The sequence below is a fragment of the Phascolarctos cinereus genome, unplaced genomic scaffold, assembly GCF_003287225.1.
Source record: "Phascolarctos cinereus isolate Bilbo 61053 unplaced genomic scaffold, phaCin_HiC Scaffold_2;HRSCAF=192, whole genome shotgun sequence".
In the NCBI taxonomy this organism is placed as follows: Eukaryota; Metazoa; Chordata; class Mammalia; order Diprotodontia; family Phascolarctidae; genus Phascolarctos; species Phascolarctos cinereus.
Window position 1 is genome coordinate 379,489,421 of NW_027555625.1, and position 12,377 is coordinate 379,501,797.

At 38.4% G+C, this 12,377-nt stretch overlaps 1 protein-coding gene and 1 pseudogene across 2 annotated transcripts in view; one reads left to right on the forward strand and one right to left on the reverse strand.

Moving 5' to 3' along the window:
• The window catches only part of PRELID2 (PRELI domain containing 2), an 87,687-nt gene that overhangs the window by 17,502 nt on the left and 57,808 nt on the right, over nucleotides 1-12,377 (reverse strand). For both annotated transcript variants that reach the window (XM_020964310.2, XM_020964313.2), the window contains one exon: nucleotides 10,668-10,773. In XM_020964310.2, coding sequence (XP_020819969.1) covers nucleotides 10,668-10,773 — 106 coding nt within the window. The remainder of the gene's footprint in view (nucleotides 1-10,667; nucleotides 10,774-12,377) is intronic.
• On the forward strand, nucleotides 1,085-1,202 carry LOC144455994 (5S ribosomal RNA; annotated as a pseudogene).

The window sequence follows — 12,377 nt, forward strand, 5'->3', positions numbered from 1 at the left end:
AATATTTATAGGTGGCATAAATTCCATTCTTTTTCTCTTTGAGATTAGCAAGAACAGAGTAGGAAAATTAGCATGGAAAACTAATAGCACAGGTGGAGCTTTTTCCCCGAAAATTGATAAGCTGTCATTGGACCACTTTTCATGAAAGACATGCAGCTAGTTATATGTCAATAAAGGCAAGCAAGTTGGTAGCATTACAAGCTCCATGAGGCCAAGAGATCATGTCTTCTTTACATTCTACAAGGTATGTAGTTCAAGGTCATGTGCATACCAATGAATATTAAATGAGGATGATGGCATGAGGGTTTTACTATGTATATATTTCTAATTCCCTTCATGCCCGACATGGCATCTTGCTGCATAACTTTCTAGCATAATGCATGTAATATTGTATATTATCGTCATCAGTGCTTTCATCTTAGCCCCCTTTCTCTCATGCTGTTTCCCCAAATCCCAGACCCATAAAATGATACTTCCATTACTCACATCATCCAGATTAATCATCTGGCCCAATCTCTAGGTCCTAACCCTCGAGGTTCTAAATTCTGCTATGAGTCCACACAGTTCTCATCCTCTGGTCCAAGGTTGAACCATTTTCTTAGGCCACTTTTGATCTCTGTCAAGCAAAGTTCTTTCTTTTTTGGGTCTCCAGCTCTACCCATTTTGGTCTTGGCTGAAATCACTGGGCACTCAGCCATTTCCATTACTTGTTCAGCCATGTGACCAGAAGGATACTGGCATTTTCTCATTCTCTTAGGCTCCTTTTTTCGAGGACCTAGCACAATACTCAAATATTTCTGAAATGAATGAAGATGACAGAATCTTCCCTAAATAGCTGAAAAGCTATAAAGAGTAAGGACTATATTGCCCAATGGCAAGACTTGGGAGTCAGAGAATCTGGGTTCAAATCTCAGCTTTCTATTTATAACCTGTGTGGCCTTGAGCAAATCACTTAACCACCCTGGACCTATTTTCCATCATCATTATTGTTTTTCATTATTCCCAGAAAATTACCACTTCAATTCCATTTGGTTTTACCATCTCCAATTCTCACTATCCTCTCTCAACTTTAAACACTGAACCTGTCTGCGGCCATTCCTCCCTGAACACGGCCGATCTCATCTGATCTCAGAAGCTAAACAGAGTCGGGCCTGTTAGTACTTAGATGGGAGACTACCTGGGAATACCAGGTGCTGTAGGCTTTAAAAAAAAAAAAAGACTGAACCTGTTCAGAAAATACAAGTGATATTTGCATGTCCTCACCACAAAAATCTAACATAATTTAATGGGGTCAAGATGCCAGTCAGGGAGAGGGGGAGAGACAACAAACATAAAAGTTGGGATTTGAAAGGAACATTAGAGAACTCCTAGCCCAAGCCTCCTCATGACATACTCAAGGTCAAACAGCAAGTTGATGGAAAAATCAGGACTAGAACCCAGATATTCTGACTCTCAGTCCAGTGTTCTTTCCACTATATTGTACTACACTAAAGCATTCTGACCACTACCCCCTGCAAGAGAAAAATACCAGCTCGTCTTGGCTCTTCAAGAATCATTCCTTGTCATTTCAGTTAAGAGCTTAGCTTTATACTTTTCAAATAAGTTCCATCAAATGTAACAGCTCAAAATTTTGATGATCTGATTTATGGGATTCTTGAAAGTATTGCTGATAACCAAATCTAAACAACTGAGATGAAGTCAAATGAGTCATTGAGGGTCCTTTGATTCCTAAGCCTCATTCATGGCACAACAGATGTTAATTTAAGCTCAGCAGAAGAAACAAAAGATACCACTGTCACAGAATACTCATTTTCAGAAAGAAATCTTCCTCATTTCAAAAAGGATACATTTCCCCAAAAAAAAATCATCCAAGGGCACCCGTCTCTAATGATTATGGCAAGACAGGCAGTTGTGGCTAAAGGGATGTATGTGACCATGGGCACCACTATTTTCTTTTAATTTTAAAAAGAAAATTGACCAGGAAAAAAATCATTAAAGTCAAAAGTCTTTGCATTCTTCTCATCATAGCTAAGATCTGAAAATAAAATAGACCAATCCATTTCATTTCTCAGTAGTGGACTTGAAATTGCCCTTAGTAAGAGATTGCCAATTTAGTAAGCATGGGTAAAGCTCTTGAAAAGTTTTATCATCAGAGATGACTTTACAGCCCGGAAATCAACCCTGTGAAATTGGAGAGAGAGAGAACATATTTCATCAGTATTGTCAAGTGATCTAAGCCAGATGAAGAATCTTGAAAGGCTTGCTTCATAAAAATAACAAGTGAGGGGAAAAAATCCCCTGGTAATGGAAGGTATCTTACAACATTGCAGTTCTTTATGTCAAACTTATTTGCAATATTTATTTGTTCCTTCAAATGGCAGGTTTATCCTTTGGGTTTTTTTCCCTCTTATATAGTGGGTTTTGGAATGCAGATGCCTATAAAAAATTCGCATACACAGCGAAACATATTTGTAGATATTAACCACTTCAATAAAAGAAAAGGTTCTTCTTGCTAAAATACAAACTGACATTTGGAGTTGTTTTGTTAAAATGAGTCTTCAAAAAGCTACAAATCCATGGCAATCCCAGAAGTGGGAAGTATGTAGCTAAGACCCACTTCACAATGAATAATTAATCTCTATGGTGGAAGAATTTAACGAGATGTGTTTTTTTGTTGATGAATTGGTAAACCAATTGGAAAAATATCACCAAATTAGAGTTAGTTTTTTTGTGTGGGAGTGTGAAAGAGTGTGTGTGTGTGTGTGTGTGTGTGTGTGTGTGTGTCCATCTAGCACTAAACATATCCTCTACAGGATATACTGCTTGCCCATACTAAGAAAGTTGGCTTCAGCAAAATAAGTTGATACTATATAGAAGGCAGCATGCCCAAATCTCGCTGGTGGTAATTTGCCTAGACCAGCATTCACATTCCTGGAATCTATCTCATCATTACAATAATTAACCACTACTATGTCATCACTCCCTCACTCTGCCACAGTGCAAAGGCAGACAGACAGGCACTGTCCCCGTTCCCATGGATCACTTTAGGACACAAGAGTTCTATGGGGTAAGAAAACAGTGACTGACTAAGAACCTAATAACTAGAAGAGATGATAGCTTCTGAACCTATAAGAAGATCTTTTGTTATTAATTTATGTTCCCTGGAGTCTCATTCAGGCTAGGAAAAAGTTACTGAGGCATAGAAAGAAACTTGGTTTGTTTTTTTTTTTAATTTTTCAGTTATATCAAAAAGATTAATGACCCCAGTGCATCATGTGAGTATGGGAAAATAGTGATGTACAAATTTTTGAGACAAGCAATAATTTTGTGACAGCAATGGACATGTTGCTTCCACTGACCACCAGGCTGACACAGAACATCTGACCATTATGGAATTGAACTGCCTTCCCCACCTTCAATTAGTTCTTTCTAACTGAATGTTGGATTTCATGCAAAGCATATACATTTCTTTTCTCTCTTTTGTTGTGTTTTTAAACCTACATTTTTTTAAGAATGGATATTACTCCAAGTAAATGTGCAAAAACTCTTACACATCACACTTCAATGATTGTTCAAGTTATATGTTGCTGTGAAGTCAAAATGTTTCAAGGATCACTCAAGCCAATGGTGAAACACGATCAGTCACACCAAAGCACAAAGGAAAGTGTGCTTGAAAATGAAAACAATGCCAAGAACTAACAAAACAATCTAATTAAATATACAGAAAACTTAAGACCTTCAGAGTAACGTGGCAACTGGGAGGGTTGTTACTGATTTCTTTTATAATGTGGCACAGGCTTCTTTAAGTTGGAAGAACTGGCAGGACTAGTTAAGCAAAAAAAAAAACCCAAAACAAAAACTATTAGTCATTGCTATGAAGAAAAAACATTTGTCCTGGGCAAAACAATACAAAGGACTAGAGAATGGAGGCTGGAAAAACATACATATTTATTTTTATTCATGAAACTCACTTTTTCATTCATGATTATGCTAAAAACAATTGTCAGAAGAAGTCTAAGTAAACCGTTAAGACCTGAGCATCTTCATCAGAATGGAAAACATCTACCTAAAAATGCTTTGGGGATTTTTTTTTCCTTCTAGTGAGCCTACAAGTATTATCACTACTGAAAGAACGATGAACTCTGAAAAATATACTGATATAGAGAAATGAAATTATTCCAAAATCACCATATTTCCCAAATGGAGAAATATGATTGCAAAAGGATTTCATATCATGCCATATGTCACAAAGGTTAAGAAACTTATTCAAGAGTTAGAAATTAACATAATTCAGTCATCTAGAAATTCACCCAATTTAAACCCCATTGAAAACCTATAGGCTGATTAGTGATGAAGTATGCTATCCACCTCCAGATAAACAGCTGATGGACCAAAGTACAAATTAAAGCATATTTTCTTCTCTTTCTTCATTTTTTTTATATACTTGCTGCAGGAATTTGTTTTGCGAGTACACATATTTGTAAAGGGTTTTAATTTTCTTACCTTTTCAATGGGAAAGGAGGAGGGAAAGAATTAAGAACTGAAAATAAAATTGAATTTTTTTAAAGAAAATGTATAGGCTACAATCAAAGCTAGGCTTGGACTGTTTATCAAAGATACATACTATCCAATGTGATCAAAGTGTGGTTTTATGATAAAGAATTTAAGAATGTGTCAAAATCTTGTGAACTCAATGTCAAATCTTACAAAACAAATGATAATCTTAAAAGGAGAATATGCTGCAGGTTAAAAGGTGGGGCTTTTGAAGATATTAAAAAAAATGTGTAAGGTTTATTGTACAAGTCAATAAATGTAATTATTTTATTTTGTCCCAAGAAATTCCACAAACCACTTGAAGTTATTTGAACTCTCTGGGTCTGTTTTCTCATATGTAAAATGAAAGGGTTGAATCAGATGTTCTCTAAGGCCTCTTACAGTCCTCACACTGTGACTTCACAAGCTGCTGAATTCAGTCTCTTTCTACTTCAGTTTCCCTCTTAATACAATGGAAATAATGATGGGATCTTGACAATAGAGGGGGTGGTATAGCTTAAATTATTTTAGCACATGCAGCAAATGTATTTCACTAACCTAATTTTTTTTTACTAAAAAACATGCTACATAAATGCAAAATAAGATCTCCATATTTCCATAGCATCTCTCCTAGTCTCTAAGTGCTCAGAAATACTGGGCTAAAAAAAGAACAGCTGTGTTAGGGAAAAAAAACAGTCCCCAAATTCCTTATTGGTAACAATACTTGGATAAATTAGAAAATTATTAGAAATTACTTCTTGGTTCATAAACTCTACATTGACTATTAGGAACAGATTCATATAAGAATAGATACTAAGCTATCTTGCAAGTTTCTTTAAAGTTATATTTTATGAATTTGTGAATAATTACATCCTTCAAGCATCAAAAATTTCATTGGTACAGGTTTTCCCACAACTGACAGCCCTTCCACTGACATCCTTTCATGACTTACTATATCAGTTCCCATTCTTTGTGAGTATGAGGAGCCTTTTTTTAACATGAGACATCTTGTGGATGCCCACATGATAATAGTTGTACTATTAGCATACATTGATTGAGAAAACAATGTGATGAAAAAAGCTACTGTAAATTCAGTAAAAACCTTTAGACAATCTTGGTTTTTTCTCAATTACAAAAGCATCTACATATATTTGAAAAATTTTAATAGATATCTGCTACGCTTACACACACACACACACACACATATGAGTCACCTGGTGTTTATTTTTCATATAACTGGGATAAGGTTTTGTAATATGTACGTGTTGTCTCCACCAACAAAACCTGAACACTAGGAAGAGATACCACGTGATTTTTGCCTGGTATTTAGTAAATACTTAATAAATATTTGCTGACTGGCTGATGGATTGCTTGACTATAGGGAGTTCCTAGTGAGGAAATGCTACCTACCAATTCAAATCAACAACTAACCTTATACTCTAAAACGGCTCTTAACTTGGGGTCTATGAACTTTTAAACATTTTTATTAACATCTGTACTTCAATACAATTGATTTCTTTCATACTCCTATGGATTTTATTTTGTGCATTCAAAAATATGATTCTAAGGTTCCTTACACTTCACCAGACTGCCAAGGAGGTCTACGCAGGCAAGGGGAAAGAAAACAAATTACCTACTATACTATGTGCCAGGCACTGTGCTAAGCACTTTACACCTATTACCTCATTTGATCCTCAACAAGTCTATGAGGTAGCTGCTGTTATTATCTCTTCATTTTACAGTAGAGGAAACTGATGCAAACAGAGGTTAAGCAACTTGTCCAGGGTCACACAGCTATTAAGTCTGAGACTAGAACTGAACTCATGCCTTTCTGACTCCATGCCCAGCATTCTAAGCACTGCTCCATCCAGCTGCCTTTTGTACCTATGACCTGGGGCATAGAACTAGTAGTAGTCAGCAGTGAGCCTTTAACCCGGCTTATTCTGATTCCAAATTGAACCCTCTCTCTACTACAACCATAATGCTTCTCAGAAAAGCATATATACATAACATAATTTTTTGTATCCTCTAGACATGATATTTGCTTATTTATTCTGTACCAAAGTTTATTTGTCCTTCTTTTTGAAGGCTAATGAGATCACAGTATGATAGCCTGACTCATGCATGAATTGGATTTAAGTAAGGCAGAGTTGCAGAAAGTCATCAGCCTCACTCTCTCTTTCATAGCCACTGAAGTCCAGTGGCAAGACAAAAGTCAAGATGATTGGCAATGGCCTGGAATGCAATGGATGACCTTGGTGTCTTCAATGTCTGACCAAGCTCAAAGCACTCCAAAGCACCTGCTTTAGATACCTTCATGGCCATGGGAATAAATTGTTCTCATCCACCCATTCCACTATGGGAAGTCTTCACATTCTTTAAGTAGACACCTCCTACCCCAGAACTCACCAACAAGTTTGAAGCCCATCAGTTACTCTTCAATCCTTTAGCCAATCTGCTAAGACAGTTTATGGGGTGTGGCCACTGCACATGCTACAGCTTCGTGGAGCCACAGGGGAGAGCTGAATGCCAAGTAGATAACAAAGCAGCCCTGGAAAGGGCTCAGCAAGCCCTCACACCGAGGTGCTAGTCTTCTTTGAATACCCCACACACCTAGAGCAGGTGAGTAGAGGGGAGGTAATGGGAAGCCTTGCTTAGGAGTGCAGACCAACCTCTTGCCACGCTGCATAAAGAATAAAAAGTCAATTTTTGGTCTTCTCAAAACTCTCGGATCAGTAACTTCAAGGCCCCTACAAGTACACAACCCTAAAATTAGGAAACAATTGCCTAAATAAATGGTTCGCATGTATTGTGGGGGAGAGGGGATCACTGCTGCATAGCCAACTTTCTGGTAAGAAGCATCTCTAAAGTTCACTAGAGGCAGCTAGGTGGTACGAATCCAGGAAGGGCTGAGTTCCAGCCTAGCCTTAGAAACTTAGTTACTGTGTGACCCTGGAGAACTCATTTGACCTCTCTCTGCCCCAGTTTCTTCAACTGTAAAATGGGCATCATAATAATAATAACTCCCAGGGTGGTTGAGAGAACCAAATGAAATATTTTAGTACAGTTCCTGGCTCATGGGAGGAGCTTAATAAATGCTTATTTGTTTCCTTCCTTCCTTTCTTCCTTCCTTCCTTCCTTCCTTTAACTAGGCTAGTTCACAGACAAAAGGCATGAGGTCTATGTTCAAGCCCCTCTCACATAGGCATCACCCTAGTCGAGATCCTCATCACTTCTCACCTAGACTATTGCAACAGCTTCCTAATTTCACATTCTGTCTCAGGTCTCTTGCCTTTTCAAATCATCCCACACACAGCTACCACAGTAATGTTCCTCAAGTGCAGGCCTGACCACGTCACCCCCAAAACACACACACACACACACACACACACACACACACACACACACACACACACTCAACAAACTCTGCTTGCTCTTTATCACCAGTGGGATCAAAGGATCAAATACAAACTCTGCTGTTGGGCATTTAAAGTTCTTTGAAATCTGACCCAATCCTGCCATTTCTGTCTGTTGTACTTTACTCTCCTCCTCTGTGCTCTGTACAACGCAGACAAATTGACCTTCATGCTATTCTTCACTCACTAAATTTGATCTCCTGTCTCTGTCCCTGGAAGAATCTCCCTCCTCATTGCACCCTCTTAGAAATCCTGGTTTCCTTCAAGACATAGCTCTACATCCTCTACATGAGACTTTTACTGGTTCCCTCTGACAGTAATGGCCTCCCCTACAAATGACCTTGTATGCTGCTTAGCATATTTTTTTATATACCTAAAAATGTACATGTTTTCTCCTCCACAGAACATGTACTTCTTGAATTCAGGGATTCGCTAACTGGTTCACTCTTGTCTTTGTATCTCAAGCACCCAGTACAGTGCCTGACACATAGTAGGGTCTTAACACATACTTATTAAACTGTTGGTTGAGAACACCATTATGAGTTAAGTAATAGAGGTATAATTAAGCCCTTTATACACATAAGGGAACAGACCCATAAAAACTACCTGACTTACCCAGTCACACAGCTAATGAGTAGCAGAGCTGGGATGTTAATCCAAGTCTCCTGCCCCTAAGGCTTACACTCCCTCCACTTCAATATACTTGCACATCTGCTGAGGGCTTACTGTACGCCAAGATACTGTATCAAGATGTTAAAGCAAATAGAACACCCCCTAAAAAGCTTCCAAACTAAACAAAAGCCATTAAACAATAAATAAATTAGAAAAAAAGTAAAATACGAACTGGAGAAAAGCTGTAATGTTTCTAAGACATTGTGAGTCATGGAGAACAGAGAAATTTATTTGAAAGCATCAATCTATTTGAGAACATTACTTTAAAGCTTTAAAATCATTCAAAAATTATTATGCTCTTATCCATCAGAAACATTGTAGAGTACATTGCTGGTTCTATTTTCTTTCATTCATTCAACAAATATTCAGGAAATGTCTGATGTGTGTTCAGTATTGTATTAAATAACAGGAAGGATAGTTACATAAAAAAAAAGATCCCTGCCCTCCAGCTTTAGTCAAGTTTTGGAAACAAGTTACAAATAGTTGAAAAGTTAAACAACATAATTAAGTGTCCAGTATCTGGTAGAGACAATAGATGGCAGTTGTAGGAAGAAAATATTACTGTGGACACACAAGTATTAGGAGAAGACTTCATGGCCCTTGAGATGGGCTCTGAAGACTGGGCAAATTCTTAATAAGCAGAAGGGAGTAGGATGGGAATAAAATTAGCAAAGGCAAAGAGAGAGAAGACATAGTGAGTAGAAAGCCAGTCTCAAGGCCGGGAAGATCTGGGTTCAAGTCCTGACTCTGGCAAATGTGACTGTGGGCAAGTCACTCAAGGTCTCAGACTTTTTGGTCTCATGAGCCCATTTAGCTCTTTAGAGTTATTGAGGACACCTCCTCCCAGCCCAAGAGGTCTTCTTTATGTAGGTTATAGCTATCAATATTGGCCATATTAAAAATGAAAATATCATATTATTGTGAAAATTGTTTTGACTTTAACCCCTTATAAGGGTTTTGGGGCATCTAGGTGGTCCATTCGATGGAGTGTGGGGCCTAGAGTCAGAAAGACCTGAGTTTCAAATCTGACCTCTAATGCCTACTAGTTGTATGGACCTGAGCAAGTCACATAACACTGTGTGCCCTATTTGAACAACAAGAATAACAAAAGAGTTTTGAAGACCCCCCCAGTTTTGAGAACTGCTGCTCTTTGTTTAATCATTGCAGTCGTGTCCAACTCTTCGTGACCCCATTTGGGGTTTTCTTGGCAAAGATAGTGGAGTGGCTTGCCATTTCCTTCTCCAGCTCATTTTAAAGATGAGGAAACTGAGGCAAACAGGGTCAAGTGACTTACCCAGGATCACATAGCTAGTAAGTGTCTGAGGCCAAATTTGAACTCAGGAAGATTAGGCTTCCTGATTCCCAGCCCATTGCTCTATCTACTGTGCCACCTAGCTGCTCTAGAAACTCTTTAAGATTGCAAGTTGTAAAGATGTTGACCTACACTGATACTGGTACTTTCCTCACCTCATACCAATGAAAACAAAGATCAAGTCACTATCTCTATTGCCATAGATGAAGGGTGCTTACCCTGGTATCTGTAGATGGATTTCAGCAGATCTGTGAACTTGGACAGAAAAAAAGATTACACCTTTTACTTCAATATAATTGGTTTCTTTTATAATCCCATATATTTTCCTTACATGTTTAAAAGCATTATTCTGAGAAGGGGTCCATAGGATTCAGAATACTAAACAGAATCCATGACAAAAAAAAAAGTTAAGAATCCTTAGTATAGAGGCAATATAATGCAAACCATGATGGGAGATAGTGAGTAAAACAGTCTGAATTAAGCGAAGAGTTCCTGTGGGTAATTGGAGAAGTAAAATTGAAAGGCTATAGAGTTCGGTTTATATCAAAAAGCAAGGAGAAAGAATGAGATTTTTTTTTTCGAGTCTGGACTTTTCCAGCCAGTTCCGAAGTTCACAGAATGCATGAAATCCAAAGTGAAATTATCAGAATGAACAGTGCTTTAAAGAGACTTGAATGAGGCCTCAGCAAGGCAGGAATGCCGGTGATTAGTAGGAGGAAGGGGAATAAGCTTACCTTCTGGGCGCCCTGCTTTAGAAAAGTACGGGCAAAAGTCTCTAACATGCAGTTGAGAAATCCTGCCCCAGTGATTGATATTCTGCCTCTTTGGATGAATTCTGTCCTGCAATAGAACATATCCTTCTGATGTAAGTTTATTTCTCTGTACAAAGATGATATGAATTTTCAATAAATCAAAAGGATCATTTATCCTTTACTGTGTTGTAATGGCATGCCTTTTTTCCTTCCTCTGATTCATCACACAGATGCAAAACACCCCAATATATAAAGCCTGAGTGAAAATGCTAGGGGACACTAGCCCGCTACTGCACAGATAGTGAAGTTTTTCAAGTCTGGAGACTGGCTGAGGAACACTGCATTAAGTCATGCATTTAGGACAGACTTAGTGGCACTTTTGGTTTTTTATGCTCTTTGCTGCCCTTGCCTGCTTGGGCCAGGGTGCCCTTAGCCCAAAATCCCAGGGAGAATGGCCATCCACATGGAGGGAGGTAGCTTACCCTGGGAACCTACAGATTAGAACGTCTCAGAAGACCCAGCCTCAGGTCACAAAGAGCAATCTGTGAAGTAAGTGATAACTTTACAAGCTCAGCCATGGGGTGAGCCAAACTAGCCCCTCCCTATCTATCTTGTCCCCCACTTTCTTCATTCTCTCAATCAATTATGCTACTCAAGATCATAAAGCAGAGGTGAGAGTATAGAGGCAAGACAACATTTTTTTCTCTCCATCAGCTAAAATGCTGGAAAGTCCAAAGCAAGATCAAGAAGGATAAAAAAAAAATGTTAGAAATGTCATAAGCTTTAAGTTCTTTAGGGGGGAAGGAAAGGAAAAGGAAAGTATTGCATGGTGCCTACTATGTGCCAGGAACTGTGCTAAGTGCTTTCACAAATATCAACTCATTTGCTCCTTTTAACAGCCCTGTGAGATAGGTGCTATTATTACCTTCATTTTGCAATTGAGGAAACTGAGGCAAATAGAGGTTAAATGACTTACTCAAAGTCACACAACTCGTATGTAGATTTGAATTGAAATCTTCCTGACTCCAGGCCCACCACTCTACTCACCATGCCTGTATATAAGGAAGGGTCAGAAGCCCACACTTTTCTTTCTTGCCACTTTCTTTGTGGTCTTGGTACTTGTGGGATCAATGACAGGCCCAAAGTCAGGGACCCCCAACCAGAAGTAGCCCAGAAGCTCACATCAGTGGTCACATTCTCATACCTTTTGAGACCAAGAGACAGCTAACCATACCCTAAAATTTCATTGCAATAATTTGGTCTCAGAGTGTAGGCTTTGTGTATGGGCTATCTTCCATATTTCTGGCACAGCCACTAAATCCCTCGTTTAGAAAGCATTTGCTGCTGTGTAGCAGGGAAGCTGAATAAGCTCCCCAAATTCTCCCCTTCCCAACTCATGAATATTAGTTCAATAGTGAATTTTGTAATAAGATTTTTAAATTGAGGCCAAAATATTCTTATCCAAGTTTTTTTTTAATAGCTTCCTTCTAGGAAAATGGCATATTAACATGATTTTTAATATTCCTGTTGTCCGGAATCTTTTGTTGTTGTTGTTCATGAGGAGGGAAGGAGGGAAGAGAGCAGCTGCTCTACAGCCATCTTCAGGGTTCCATTAATACGTTCTAAAAGAAGAACTCCTCAGAGGTTAGGAAGAAGTACTGAATTATATTCCCCTTCCATTTTTGTCCTTTT